At 36.5% G+C, this 15,982-nt stretch overlaps 1 protein-coding gene across 6 annotated transcripts in view; it reads left to right on the top strand.

Moving 5' to 3' along the window:
- Positions 1-15,982, top strand: part of ROBO1 (roundabout guidance receptor 1) — a 688,267-nt gene that overhangs the window by 541,657 nt on the left and 130,628 nt on the right. For all 6 annotated transcript variants that reach the window (XM_042458015.1, XM_042458018.1, XM_042458017.1 and 3 more), the window contains 2 exons: positions 13,683-13,803; positions 15,325-15,463. In XM_042458015.1, the coding sequence (XP_042313949.1) occupies positions 13,683-13,803; positions 15,325-15,463 (260 nt within the window). The remainder of the gene's footprint in view (positions 1-13,682; positions 13,804-15,324; positions 15,464-15,982) is intronic.

Here is a 15,982-nt window from a genome sequence, read left to right on the forward strand (position 1 = left end):
GTGCTCACACCACTACACCACAATGGCTCTTAGACATTAAATGACCAAGTACAAATAAAAAGCTGATGGGAAAAAATACACTGAAGAGCTGAATAAAAGAGATGAAAAGATGACAGATTAATTCAAGTAAGAACCATTTTAAGATGAAGCTACAGTTTTAGAAAGTGAAGTGGAAGCTGTACTCAGGGTACTTGGGAGAAATCAATCATCAGGAACATATGGCATGCCAATAAAGTTACTTCAAGATATGGAGAAATAATCTATTCTACTTATAACTAAAGACTGCCAATGATGTGGAAATAAAACAATGGGCCATGAATGGGAAATGCTTGACATGCTTTCTAATCCCCAAGAAAGGAGACACAGGGGATTGCAATAACTACAGGACCATTGCATTAATTTCTCATACATGTAAAGTGATGCTTAAAATTCTACCAAAAAAAAATTATTTTACCATATACGGGATAAGCAATGCCAGATGTCTAAGATGGGTTCTGGAAAGGAAAAGGCACTAGGGATCATATTGAAAGTTTATGTTCAGTAATCAAGTGCACCTAATACTTTAAGAAGAAACTCAACCTGTGCCTTACAGATTATAGCAAAGCCTTTGATTATGTAGGTCATAAAAAATTATGAATTGCTCTTGAAGAAATGGGTGGGCCACAACATTTGATTGCCTTGATGTGTAAATCTGTACTCAGGACAAGAGACAACTGTCAGGACAGAATACAGAAAAACAGAATGGTTTCCAGTTGGCAAGGGGGTTAGGCAAGCCTATTTCTTATGAACCTATCTGTTTATTTTGTATGCTGAATATATCATATGTAAAGCAGGATTAGACTTGGAGGAAAAAGATGTGAAAACTTGAGGCAGGAACATCAACCATTTAATATATGCAAACGATACCATACTACTAGCACAAAAATAGCAAAGACTTGGAACAATTAGTAAAGGGAGTCAAGATAGAAAGTGCAAAGGCAGGCTTATAGTTGAACATTAAGAAAACAAAAATAATGACCAGAGATTATTTATGTAACTGTAAAGTACATAATGAAGGCTTTGAAATAGTTCAAGATATTCCATACATTTTCTCCGTCATTCATTAGAATGGAGATTGCAGTCAGGAAATTGGGAAAAGGCTAGGACATGGAAGGGCAGCTATGAAGAAACTAAACAAGATCCTGAAGTATCAAGATATATGTCATTGAATACTAAAGTTAAAATTGTCCTTGACATCTTATGTCCAGTCTGTGTATGATTGTGAAAGTTGCACAGTGAGGAAAGCTGATAACTAGAAAATCAACTCATTTAAAATTTAATGCTGGAGAAGAATTCTACAGATACCATGGACTGCAGGGAGGGGGAAAAAGGGCCCTGAAACAAAACAAGCCTGAACTTTCCCTGGAAGCCAAAATGACTAAACTGAGACTATTGTATTTTGGACATACCAAGAGAAGACACAATTCGCTAGAAGAAATAAGGAGGCAGTAGGAAAAGAGGAAGACAGTTTTCCAAGAGGGATAGTCTCAGTCAAGGAAGCCACACGCAACACCTGAACAGGCTGTTGATGACAGGGTGACTTGGAGGTCTCACATTCATAGGTTCATGGTAGATGGAAATGAACTTGATGGCAGTTAACAACAACAAACACTTGATAGGGGCCAAGCTTCATTAAACAGAGTGGGGTGAATTCAGTCTTATTCATGCTTAGGATAGTTTCATTTGAATCACGAGACATGCTAGCTATAACTGACTTCAGTGTCATTGATTTCACTATTACTGTAAACATGAGAAGGTATAAATCAGTCCTAGTGTGACTTATGAGAAAATAGGCAAATGATTATATTTTCATAAAAATTTTTATTTTGGCCTGTTTCTCCAACTATTTTCTTGAACTGAGAGACCCCTGGAAGCACATGCCAAAGATCTTAAAACAGCAGGTGTTACATGCTGTTAATATATGAAATATATTAACTAGCATGTATCTGAAAAATCTTAAAACCAGGAAGTGGAAAGTTTATCCTGGGAAGCAGGGTTAAATACTATGGATCTAATTTCCTTCCTTTTGTAATAACACTTCAGTATCATTTGTTCCAGCTATTGTCATTCACATTTTAAAAGAAAATCCTTGAGAAGTAATTCATCTTTTCATGTTTTTGATTCTCATCTTTTCAGAGGAAGTTTTAAAAAATGAATAATGCATAGAAATTTTCATTATAGTTGTGTGCATAACTCAAAATTTTAATGAATTATGGTTCAGATATGTTGTAGCTTCATTCCTGGTCTGCCTGATCCTCTAAGCCGCACATCAGAGATCTGCAGTGTTTTCTATGTCTAGGAAAATTAAGTTTGTGATTACACTTTGGGTTGGAAAAATGATACTGAGAATGGGTGCAGAAATTAGTGTACACTTCCATTCTGGGAAGAATGTCTGAATCAAAGCTTAAGTTCAATCAAAAATAGTTTTTGCTATATTGATAGAAATAGTAAAGTACTTCAAAGTGCAATTCCGTTTTCTTACAGAGCATTCAGAATTCTATTTTTCTTTCTTTCCAAGCCAAACATTTAAAGTATCTAGATGACTAGAGAGAAAAACAGAAGAAATAGAAAAAGTCATTATACCTGTCAGCTAAAGGAAATCTATGTGTAACAGATGAAAGAAGAACCTAGCAGAAAATTAATCTCCTTCCTTTCAAAGATGAATTGCTCTGATAGAGGAAGGGTCAAAGAGGAGATGGCAAATTATGCATTTGGGAAACATATTCAGGGGCAGCCATGTTGGCTTTTCAGCAAAATACAACAAAATCCAAGAAACAATGATATCTTTATTATATATTATTATAATACAGTATTATATTATTATATTTGTTGTTGTCAACTGCCCTTGAGTCGACTTCAACTCATTGCGGCTCTTTCGATGACCAATCTCCAAGAATCCCTGCTCTTCTACATCTCTGCTCAGGTCCTGCAAGCTCACATTTGTGGTCTCTTTGAATGAGTGTAACTGTCTGGCTTTCTACTGCCTTCCACCTTTCCTAGCATCACCGTCTTTTCATCTTGCATTATATACTGTGGGCTCTTGTTATCCTCTGGGGTTTGGTTCCAGGATCCCCAACAGATAAAATCTGTGGGTGCTCAAGTCCCATTAAATACAATGGCATAGTAAAATGGTGTCCCTTATATAAAAGGGAAAAGCAAGGCTTGCTATTTGGAATTTATACTTTTTTGGAATATTTTCAAGCCATGGATGCTTGAATCTGTAGATAAAAAAATCCGTGGATAAGGAGGGCTGACTGTATTATATAATAAATTATATATTATAATTCATTATTTATTATCACAGTATTGTTATTTCTTATGTATTTGGCATTGTCTGATAAGGAAGCAATTGTTTTAAGCCTCAAATACCTGCTTCCGTTACATTTTGACAAAATCCTTAAGATGTGATATTGGTTGTTCTTTGGTCTCCATTTTTTATAATTACTATTACATCTTCTTTAGTTGTTATTATAGAGATCAAGTATTTGGGGTAATTTCCAAATAGCTGCTTTTTGCTGAATTCTAATGGTTTTAGTAAATAAGTTGGCTGTAGCTCTGCGGAGCAAATAAAACTGTATATAAAAATGTTACAGGAAATTAGGAATTGCTATTTTAAATCAGATAGCTACTGCAGATTTCCTTTGAATTATTTGACAGAACTGAAAGTATTCATTAGGAATTAGTTAGACTCAGGTACACAGAGCTATAATTAAGGAAGTGTTTACATGGTCCCTTGTTAAATGAACTACAAAGGTCTTTGATAGCTAACAATGCAATCTTCCCAAGAATACTTGACATTTTGAGAGGTAGTGAAAAGAGGAGGTGCATTTCTGCGTAACTTTAAAATAGTGGTGTGGGGGAGTATACAGATTTGTCTCATACAAAATAAAATGTGTATATCTACCTGAATGATCTGTATTAGTTCAAATATCTGGTGGAATTAATGTATCTTGGCATGGTGGAGTGGCTCTGCCTTCCTCTTTATGTGGTATTCTATGCCTTGTTCTTTTCTTCTCATTTCTTGAACTGCCATTATTCCATGTGTGAGTGACACGCTGTCTCCCAGAATTGCTCAGCTTCAACTCTCATTAGTCCTAGCTGGCATATTTATTTATTTTATTGAATTTAAACCTCACCTTTCTCTTAGGATGGGATCTAAGGCAGCTTACAGAAATATAAAACAAGATTAAACTAAAATATTTTTTACAAAGGTTTTAAAAAAATAACAGCGATATTAAAACCTAAGTTCTACAATCAGACCACTAAATCATGATGGCTGTCATTGCGTATGTACTGAGAGTGTGACTTACCCAAGCTCACCCAGTGAGTTTCATGCACTGTGTACCAGGCACAACTCATATATTCTTTTCATTTTTAATCTGCCTATTTATTAAGTCTGCCTAAATACTCTAAAACAATCTGATTCTGTCTGATCATGGAAGCTAAGCAGGATCAGCTTAGGTTAGTACTTGAATGGAGACTGCCAAAGAATACCAGGTTCTGTGGGCTATATTTCAGAGGAAACAATTGGCAAACCACCTCTGAGTATTCCTTACCTAAGAAAGGCCTATTAAATTAATGGGGTCACCATATGTTGTAAGTTGACTTGAGAGCATACACACACACACAGAGCGAGAGAGTAACTGTTATTATTGTAAGCATACTATTTAGAACACCTGTCTGCTATTTTGAATATTCATGAAAGAGATGTAAAAAATATTCATTGTATCCATAATCTCACAGGCTATGGGAGCTGAAAATCACCTTGCACGTGTGAGTGAGTTGGCCAATTCAAAACGATACTGAGTTGGAACAATGTTGCAATATGAATATGTATATAATTTATATTAATTTTTCATGCTTTAAAAAATTTGATGTTGAAGAAGTCAACAGCAAAGAATGCCATAACTTGAACATCTATGGAGAGAATCCACCCTCAGTTTGTATTTTGACTTTTTAGTCATTACATTGTCTCAATCAAAGGAATAAATGTTTACTTTACAACTGGAAAAAGTGGGATTCTCTTACTTGGATCTTGCAAATAGATGTGAATAATTAGTGCATTCTTGTCTGTATTGCTGTGATACATTTTGTTTCCTTTTAGTCTAGTCATTTCATATTTTGCTTATTTTGCATTCTAGTTTGGATAGCTTTGCATTTCTAAGGTTCCTATATATGACTTTTGATTATAAGAAAAGTATAATTCAAAGCACAAAGAATCAAAAATTATTTCTGATCTTTGATTTCGTCAACTGAACAGTTGCAATTACCTTTTTCTAGCACTGTGCCAGGAACAGATAGCAAGCAAGATTGAAATACATATGTTTTTGGGCCTTTCCCAAGTCTCCCATGCAGGACTAGCCAGAAAAGTAGATACTTTGTGTCACCGTTTATGTGGTTTTGAGGTTTGGGTAACCAAGACGAAGTGGTTTTATTTGCAAGTGGAAGCTATTTTCAGAGAGTTAATGAAAGACAGAAAATCACAACAGAATTAAATTGATTGTACACTTAAGATTTCATGGGATATTACAGGAATTACTTGGATTAAAAGAACAAACTAGTGAATGCAATTGGTTCTTTTTTTTTTTTTTTGTTACCTGTAAAGGTATTTTAATCAATATGAAATCAAATTATTAATATTGATCCTTAAATAGACAATAAGGTAAAATAAAAAAATATTCTGCCATTCATAAACCCTGAAAGCCTGTATCACTATTCTACTTTCCAAGCCTATATAAATAATTTAAGAGCTATTTGTATTCCGTAATGCTAACATCTTATTTTGTAGTATCATGTTTGAAACAGATAAAAACAGCTTAATTCATGTTTATTCAGATAACATATTCAATCTGTATAGTAGAAGCCTTAATAGGTGTGCAACAACCACACCTGTAGCTTTTCACTAGGAAATGTTATTTTGTATTGGAAGCACAATATGCTAGTAGAATAAGGTATATTAGGTATTTCATTTTAGCTGTATCTAAAAAAGTTTTGAGTGATCTTACGTACAACAGAAGAAGGCAACTAACTAACCATTATGCCAAAGTGATATAAGTCAGAAACCGGCATGGACAGAAATGAACATCTGCACAGATCTCTATAAACAATGATAATCAACCTGATCCATACGTCTTCACAATATCAACCCTAGACAAATAGATATGAAACAGAAATATATGAAACAGAAATATACTTATGTGTATGTATGCTGGGAGATGTATGCTCAAAAGTATGTGTATATTAGTTGAGTGCATTATATTAAGGAACATTGCTTCCAAAAGATGTGAATAGCAGGCAAGATTTGATACCAAGATACATTATATAAAAGCACATGCAAAAATGTGTATGTTAGGAAAAATGCCAGGATACTATCAGAATATTGATAGGCAATCCAGTGTGGTGTATTTGCTAAAATGCTGGATTGAGACCTCGGAGATTTAGGTTCATGTCCCCACTGAGTGAATGCCCCTCTCTAGCTTGACATGAGAGAGGCAATTAGAATAAAATGAGGCAGAGAAGGCCATGTGGCAGAGACAATCCATAACTGATATTCAGTGAGCTCTTGGTATTTGCTGGGATTTGGTTCCTGAACACCCTGTGGATATCACAATCCATATTTATTTATTTATTTATTTAGGCATTTATATCCCGCCCTTCAGCCCTAATGGCTCTCAGGGCGGCTTACAATTATTGTTTTTAATCAGACAGCTCCCTGCCCTCAGGCTTACAATCTAAAAGACATGAAACAAAAGGAAAAGGGAATGGTGGAGGGAAAGGGGATGAGGTCCAGTGGTTCTTCTCTCCCTCTGAGGCCTGGACCAAGGCAGATGGATTGGAGGGAGGGCTCTTCCTTCTTCCAGGCTAGTCCTGATGGAGCTGGACCTGCCTGGTGAACTCCCTCTCAGATGCTCAAGTCCCATTGAAAAGAAAGACGTAGCAAAAGTGTGTCCCTGATATAAAATAGCAAAATCCTGGTTTGCTTTTTGGATGGTTGAATCTATGTGGATGGTTGGATCTAACTGGATGGTTGAATCTATGGATAAAGAATATGTGGATACAGAGAACCGACTGTACAATATAATAATGTCTGTTACACAATCCAAGTCTGGTAGTACGTTAAAGGGGGAGGCTAGAATTCCATTATTATTTTGTTATCACTGGCAGTCTTGCAGCTTCTCCAACCTGAGGACAGCCTCAGAGATTCTGTTCCTTGAGACCCTTCCTTTCAGTCCAGTATCAGCCAATAAGTAGCATAAGCAATGAAAATTCTCATGTTGTTGTGGTTCTCCTATGAAGCAACCAGGTTTCTGAATCAAAGAAATGTTTAGAACTGGGGAAATAAAGATTCTACATTTTTTACGTGTGTTTAATGCTCCTTTGAGCAAATCAAAGGGCAGGAAATAACAAAGGATTGGCACCATATATGATAGCTTTCCAAAATGTTCTGTCTTGTCAGGAGACAAATGTAGGACACAGCACCATTTAGAATATGTGAAAAATGGCTGAACTTGTCTTATTTGGCAAGAAAAGACATGTAGTTGGTTTAACAGAAAATCAGATTCAACAAGAAGAGAGTTAATTGCATTATGTTTTTCAAGTTGTAATGAAAGGAAACAGCAATTAGAATCAACAGAAAGCCACAAGACACATTGGTCACTTATCAGAGGATTCAGGTAGATTTATTTAGGAGCAATTGTTGATAGTGGTTTACTTTTAACCCACCAAACTAAGGTGGGTTATATATAGAAATATATTACTAACAAATGTTGATATACTTTTTATTTTGAAATTCATGCAGATGTATTTGTGTTCTTAGCATTAAATTGTTATTTATAACTCTCTCTAATCCTGAAAAATACTTTACAATGTAGTAATTTATAGTACTTTTTACATTTTATTCTTTTATATTTATGAGTAGAAGATCATCTTTAGAGCGTTTGACTTTTGAAGCATGTACATATGTATAAAAACAGAATGATACAAATACATAGAATCCTAATACTTTCTTGACAATAGGGAAGAAATGAAAAAAATTGAATTGAGTTCAATTTGATTTTTAATTTTGTTCACAACTATAGATTTTGACAACTAGCTTATTCCAGAATAATATATTCTTACAACCTATACCAGTTATAATGGAAAGTATTTTGACATTGCTTGGTATTGAGTGGGCTGTTCATTGTCTTTACAAAAGACCTTCTCATAGTGGAACTTAAACTGGTAGAGCTGAATGGCTAATATAGATGAATGCATTTTTGAACTCATCTTGAGGCATAGCAAGTCTGGTTGTGGTGTGTGCCTGTCCTTCAAAATATACTACTCTGCACTGATCCGCAGCAGCTAAAAAGTGAAAATATAGGATTTGGCTTTCTCATTTCTCTGAATGGTAGGAAATTCCAGAGACATGACAGGGACAATTTTCTTAGAGATTGCAGGGTGGGAAGAGGTAAAATGAACTCAGAAGAATTATTATTTTGAAAAGACTCTGAGGGAAAAAGTGGAAATAATAGATTGGATCCTCAGTACAATAGGTGAAATGAATCCCCATAGAAATTAGCTGTACTGAAGTCATGACTAATGTATAGTATCTCACTGACTTGTTAGAACTGAATACAACTAATTTAACTTAATCCGTGGCATGCAATTTAAATAGTTTTAATTTAAAAGCATAGGCCAACATTGTGGAATCTAGGTCAAATACCAACAAATGCCTCTTAATGAAAATTTCAGCCACAAGAAATTACTTAACAATTGTATGTGATAAACTGGTACATATGAGATTACAATCACCCCTCCGTTTTAATGGGGGATCCATTCTGCCGCCCCCCGCAAAAACAGAAAGGCTCTAATATTCAAGACTTATTGGCTTGAATAGACATGCGGCCCTATGAGCACCACAGGTACACACCCCATTCTAAGTCCTTTTATTTGCCCTCGCGAATAAGTGAAGGACGCAGATCCAAAGGCCACACAAACAGAGGGACAACTGTACAATTTATTATGAATTGTTCTTTGTTTACATAAAAATTCTAATTGCTTGTGCAGATACGTTCTGTACATTGTGCTGCTTCAAACAGGGTATGAAAATAATAATTTCAGTGTGTGCATGCTATAGAAATATTTTCCTCAAATGCATTTACTGTATGGTGATCAATTATTTAATGTTTGTGTTCAGTAATATTATTTGCATCAATGTTGCTGGCTCTGCAAGGATACTGCTGATACAGAACAAAGCAAGGTGAAAGAGAAGCAAAGGACAGTGTGAATAGGAAGAAAAACATTTTACTGACATTATTTAATAAGGGATAAAAATATTTGACACTAGCAGAATTATTCCTTCAAATTGGAGAGCAGTTGGGCTTAACTTAGAAAATATAACAGACTGTGTATACTTCTTCTTTTCTTTCTCTTTGGCCTATGCTTATAAATTAAAACTACCATTAAATTGGTCCAGTTAAGTCTAGTTATGTGTTGAATATGGTCATTATTTGATATTACAAACATTAAATCATGTTCCACTTCTTTCGTGTATGTGTGTGTGTGTTAACAGGTCACCTTTAATATTCCATTTTTCATGCCTCAAATCTTCCTGAAAGTTTATGCACTGCTAGTTGTTTAGATGATAAAGGACATACTTTTTTCTGTGCTCAAACAATCTGTGCCAAAGGCAAAAAATGACATTTGTATGCAACACATTCAACACTATATGTGCATGTTCATCTATCTCAATAACAAACTGTCATCTTTGTGTGCATATGTTTTGCAGTGATAATAAGAGCCATATCTTCTTCAAGATGTCACGTTTGCAGGGATAGATTTCAAGCTGTAGGCAGCTTTAGTGAAACACTTCACACTGTGAACATGCTTCTTCCAACCAGTTATCATATTAGGTTGTATAACACTGCTTTACACTGAATCTTACTATTGCTATCACATTTGCTTCAGTCTTCTATCTAAATTATTATCATTTGTGGTCAGTGTCCTTAAGCCTCTGAGCACAGCTATGTTAGCTTTGTAACAAATTATGAAGTGGAAATAGGAGAACACATTGAGCCAGGGATGTCACTTCAGGAATTTTTCCATTTGAAAGATATGAATAGTCTTTGGGGTACTTCAGTATTTTTGACAGAAAGCTGGAATTGTTCTGTGAGGCACTGTGGCTTGGAACATGAGAGTGATGATAGTGTCTGAATGACGCAATATATTTGTTAGCAAAGATTCAATCTTGATTTAAAAAGTAAATTGCCTCAGATTTTATTTTATATAGGGACTGGATTGTTGGCATTGATCCAGCTACAGGTTGAGTCTCACTTACTGGAAATTCCAAAATTCTAAATATACAAAAATCCCATATTGTCCACATATGTATCTGAGATAGTGACACCTTTGCACAAAATTATTTTAAAATATTTTGTATAAAATTACCATCAGGCTTTGTGTATAAGGTATATACAAAACATAAATGAATTTCATCCTTAGACTTGGGTCCCATCTCCAAGATATCCCAATATGTAAATGCAAATATTCCAAAATCCAAAACACTTCTAGTTCCAAACATTTTGGATAAGGGAGTACTGCCTTTGTAAGGTTCAGAGGTTATCCACCATTCCTCTTGCCCACTGGGCCAGTCATTTTTTAGGAATTTTATGTGCCACAGAGGATCCATGAAGCATTTGGCTGGGCTCCTGCCAGTGCTAAATCTGTTTCAAAATTATCCTCTTTCAGTCTGTGAGAGCTTTACTCTGTAACAAACAAACATAGAGAACTGCCTTATAATGAGTGAAGCAGCTGTTCCATCTAGCTCTCTACTATCATCTCAGTCTCTCTCAAGGACCTCAGGCAGGATTATTTCCTAGCGTTACTTAGAGGTCCCAGTATTACTGTACTTGGTGGACCTCATCCAAGCATGAACAGGCACCAACTCTAATTATCTTCAGACATCAGATGAGATTTAGTGCATTCAGGGTTACATATTTGTATGATATGTAGTAGCTGTTCTCTATACAGTTACCTGGATGCATTCAGAATTATACTGTATAGTGCAGGGGTAGGCAACCTTTTTGAGCCGGGGGCCGGGTTGCTGTCCCTCAGACAACTGGGGGGCCGAAGCCAAAAAATAAATAATTAAATAATTTTTTTAAAAATTAAATATATAAATAAACCAGGACAAATGTAGGACAAAATTTTCAAATGGAAGACACTTTTTTTAAAAAAAATGGAGGACATGCGAAAAAATTTGCTGATTTTTAAAAAAATGTTAATATAAATGCATGTTTCTGAGGCTTCTATAGACAATTTCCCCCCAAAGGCCCCGGTGGCAATCGGCGGCAGGACCAGGCTGGGGCCGGTCCCAAGACCTTACCGGGCCGCATCCGGCCCACGGGCCGCAGGTTGCCTACCCCTGGTATAGTGGTATAATTAATGCTTCTTTAAATGGCCAATTCACATAAAAGCCTAAAGTGAGGAAAGGAATGTAGCGTAGAGTTCATCATGATATATGCATTTGTGTGTGTGTGAGAGAGAGAGAGAGAGGGAGAGAGAGAGAGAGAATTCATAAATATGAACTGTTGGAGCAATACTCTAACATAAAATTGGTAGAGAAGCAATTAAATTTTCTTGGCAGTCATATAAAATATAACGCGTTTAAAATGTTGTTAAACACCTTGAGTGTCTATTGGGAAAAAGGTGGGATATTAACAACAGCTACAACTTAGTGATAAAACACCCCCCCAACCCAGGGGTGGCTTTAAGCTGTCCTTTCTAAAAGCAGATTGGAGCTGCAGCAACCACACACCATGACCCCAATCCACCTTTTTGCTGGCCAAAAAAGGAGTAGCAAACAGATACTCCTTTTTGAGCTAGCAAAAAGCCAGCGTTTACCTATCACTACAGCTGGAAGCCCACTTTAAGGTGCTCTAGTGGTGTGCGGTATGTAAACACCACATCGCCAGAGCTCATGGAAGCCGACCCATGCCTGGGCAGCCAGCAGGCTTGAAGCCAGCTTCCAGGTATCTTGGGGGCATGTGTCATCTGTTCACCATGTTGTGTTTATGCCCCCAAAATGCCCAGAAGCCAGCTTTTTACACTAGTCTGTTTTGCACCTTTGTCTCTAGTGCAGCCAGATATTTCACAAGAAAGCACACAGTTTTCTCAAACACTTTTGATTTAGGTGGAGAACTAATTGACTGCTGAACAAAGCCATGATGCCCATTGTACAATAGTTGTGCTTGTGAGATCCATATAAACTCCACTTGCATTATATTAACAGTATGCTAAAGGTGTATAGGGCTTTGATGTTTAACTGTAATTTGAAGAGGTACAAATCAGAAACATTGACGGGTTACAAACCGCCATAAAGTACGCGCTCCGCGCGTACTAGGGTTAGGAAGGGCCGTATTAGGGTTAGGAAGGTTCTTACCTTCCTGACGGCCCTTCCTCCCAGTACGTGCGGAGCGCGTACTTTTTCACGGCGCCCATCCACATGGGCGCCACCATTTTGACGTACTGGACGCTGTGCGTCCAGACGTGTCGCGGCGGAAGTGACGTCGCAAGGGCGCACTCCACCCCTCGCGGCGCCACTTCCGCGTTCCAAAAAGGAGCGGCATTTCGCCACTCCTTTTTTGCTGCACGGGGAAGCCTCGCGGTCTGGCAGCTGGGGCTTCCCTACACAGCAAATGGCGGCGGCGGAAAAACGGCCCCTTGAGGGCCGTTTGTAACCCGCCATACTTACCATTTCAACTGCTGATTGTAAAAGAACACATCTGATTTTTTTCCTAAAGTCTGGTATTTCCACACCTGTGGGATTTCCCCAAGTGCTTTCTTAGTTAAGGTTAGATAAGATTAGGATGGGGGGGGGGGGGGTAGGAAGGAGTCTAAGGTTGAAACCTACTCAGTGTATAACTGTAGCACCAAACCAATTTCACTAGCATATCAGGCTGAGATGAATCCAAACCAAGGGACAGAACTAATGTTTGGTTTATGGGATAGAGGAACATGTTCTAGTAATTTGCAATGTGTGTAAGACCCTTTCCAATGAAAGTAAGAGCCTTTCAATTTTAACGCACAGGCTGCTTTGTGAAATGCACTGTTTTATGAACAGGGGCATTCCTGATATTGAATTGATTTTCTTTGATGTTCTATAATGAATATATAAAATCCTTGTATTTTAAGATAAGTATATCAGCTAGTCTTCAAAAGGTTCTCCTTATTGAAAGGTTTCCATTTGTTTTTTAAAATTTTAGTACACTCAAATATATCTTTTTAATGAAGTAAACTTTTGGTAACTTACAATCAAATCATAAATTTCTATTCATTGATAGAATTTCTAATAATATTTGTTTGCTCTTAACTTAGACATAATTCAAGTAGACAGTGAAATGTGTGGTCACTGTTTTGAAATCTAGTGCAGGGGTACAGAATGGCCAACTCTGTTATTTGGGCTCCCATCTTCCAAGGATTTAAACATGATAATATGGCACTGCAACTTTGTGGCAACTCTCTAATGCTTTTATTGATATGATGGAAAGGGAACAAACTTCTAGAAAGTGTTTAGAAATATAATTATAATATTGTTAGCAGATTCAGGTTATGTGAATAAATTATATGAAATAAATTGACTGCACTTGATGTATTTCTTGTTCTAGATCAGAGGAGGAAAGCTGATGATCACTTACACAAGGAAGAATGATGCTGGCAAATATGTCTGTGTTGGAACAAACATGGTGGGAGAAAGAGAAAGTGAAGTGGCAGAGCTCACAGTTTTAGGTAAAGGAAGCTTCAACTCTAAGATCTTTAATCAATAAGAATATTTTAAACAATAAGAGAGTACAGACTTCTTAAGCTGAACATTGCCTTAAGGATGGATAAATATGTATTCTGGTTGTGACAGAGAGACAAAACAACCAAATAACTCTTTTAGTGCATGGTTTATCTTGAGTACCTGACTGTAACTCCCGTTATCCTCAGTCATCATAGCCAGTAGTCTGGGATTATGGGAGCTATAATCATATGGAAATCCAAGAATAGAACAACTGTGCTGTAACATTTGGTAAAAAAAATCAGCTACAGAAATGCAGTTCTGGATTTAATGATAAATGTAGGAGACAATAAATGATGCAAACTAATTGGAATCAATGTTAGTGCTTTCCAATTCAACATATATGTGATATCCTTTGGCTGAAGAGTGGGGTATAAATAAATAATTATTATTACATGTGTTAAAGATGCCTAGTCCTATTTTAATCTCTCAAACCTGATGGTACAGGGGAGGAAAAGAAATTGGAATGGAAACATGAAGAAAGTCAAAAATTTTAAAAAAGAAGACAGCAATCAAACACTTTAAAAATGCTTGGGAGTATTTAAAAGTAAAGTAGAAATTTGGCTGAAATGTTTCATAGATCAATAGGTACATTAAATCTAACAGGACTGCAGTGTGTTATCAAGCCCAGTTAAAGAAACAATTCTTTGCTGTCCATTATTGTTTATTAAAAGTATTTTTGTCCCTCAACCTAAGAAATGTAAGAGGCAGTAAAAGAAAACATTCTGCAATTCAGTACAATAATCCAGCAAACATAATAAAAACAAATAATCTGAATCTGTTTTTTCTTCAGTGGTTGGGTTAGTAGGGAAGGGGGGTAGTCTTCCTCCCAGACCTGGTTATCTCCATCTGCTTGTGACCGGGACAGAGGAGAATAGGAAAAGCAGGAACAGGACCACAATTTTTTTCTTTACAAGCAGACATGCTTAGTCTCCATGTATATGGTTTTGTGGGCATTTGAATGATTTGATCAAGTAATACTGATTCATTTACATACTGAGTAGTGTGGTGTTTAGCTACAGTTTCTGGTTCGTGTCAGTTTTCTGATGCTGACATATTAAAAAGGAAATTTTGTTTTTCAGGAATTTATCTTCCACTTATTAAGTTAAATTGTCATGGGCCCAAAATACACTGCAGAAATAATCCAGTTTGAGACTGCTTTAATTGTACTGGCTCACTGTTAGGGAATCCTGGGAATAGTACTTTATTGTGGCACCAGAACTCTGTGACAGAGAGGGCTAAATGTCTCCCAAAGCTACACTTCCCAAAATTCCCTAGCAATTGAGCCAGTCAGTTAAAATGGTCTCAAACTGGATTATTTCTGAAGTGTGTTTTGGATCATGATTTTAATTTAGAAATAGATATTTTCAGCTTTCAATTTAAACAATTGCATTTTGGAACTTATATTATCATTTTTCTCTGATTTCTCTCATTCTAATCTCTTTTCTTATCCCATTTGTTTACTGTAGAAAGGCCATCATTTGTGAAAAGACCCAGTAATTTGGCCGTAACTGCAGATGATAGTGCAGAATTTAACTGTGAGGCACGTGGTGATCCAGTGCCAACAGTAAGGTGGCGCAAAGATGATGGAGAACTACCTAAAGCAAGGTTCAGTAGACTTCATTTATCTTTTTTTTTAATTTTAAGTTATCCTATGGTATTGATCTTTAGTATACTGTGCGTTTGTTTTTTGAAGGGGATAGCGGTGTTCCTGTAGTCCAGCAAAACGAACAAGTTTTCATTGCTTTTGTGTTGTACCTATTATAATACCTAAAAGTGTAAGAAATGTATTGTGTGTGGGCCTTGGAGTCTCCTGTTGACTTATGGTGACCCCATGAAGAGGTGGTTTTGCCAGTTCCTTTCTCTGAAATATATCCTACATCACCTGGTATTCATTGGCCATCTCCTATCCCAAGTATTATCCAGGGATGTTTGTGCATAGCTTCCACAATGAGAGAGCATCTAGTGCCCTTAGGGTATTTAGACCCCATGGGAATAGTCATAAGCTTTTGTGGAGTGCAGTGTGAGTTATATATGCACATAACTGACATTTGTAGTTGTTGTAAACAGTGAAGATGAAATGCAGAAAATAAAGTCAGAAGTAATTATGGAAATTGCAGTGACCAT

This window comes from Sceloporus undulatus, chromosome 3, assembly GCF_019175285.1.
Source record: "Sceloporus undulatus isolate JIND9_A2432 ecotype Alabama chromosome 3, SceUnd_v1.1, whole genome shotgun sequence".
NCBI lineage: Eukaryota > Metazoa > Chordata > Lepidosauria > Squamata > Phrynosomatidae > Sceloporus > Sceloporus undulatus.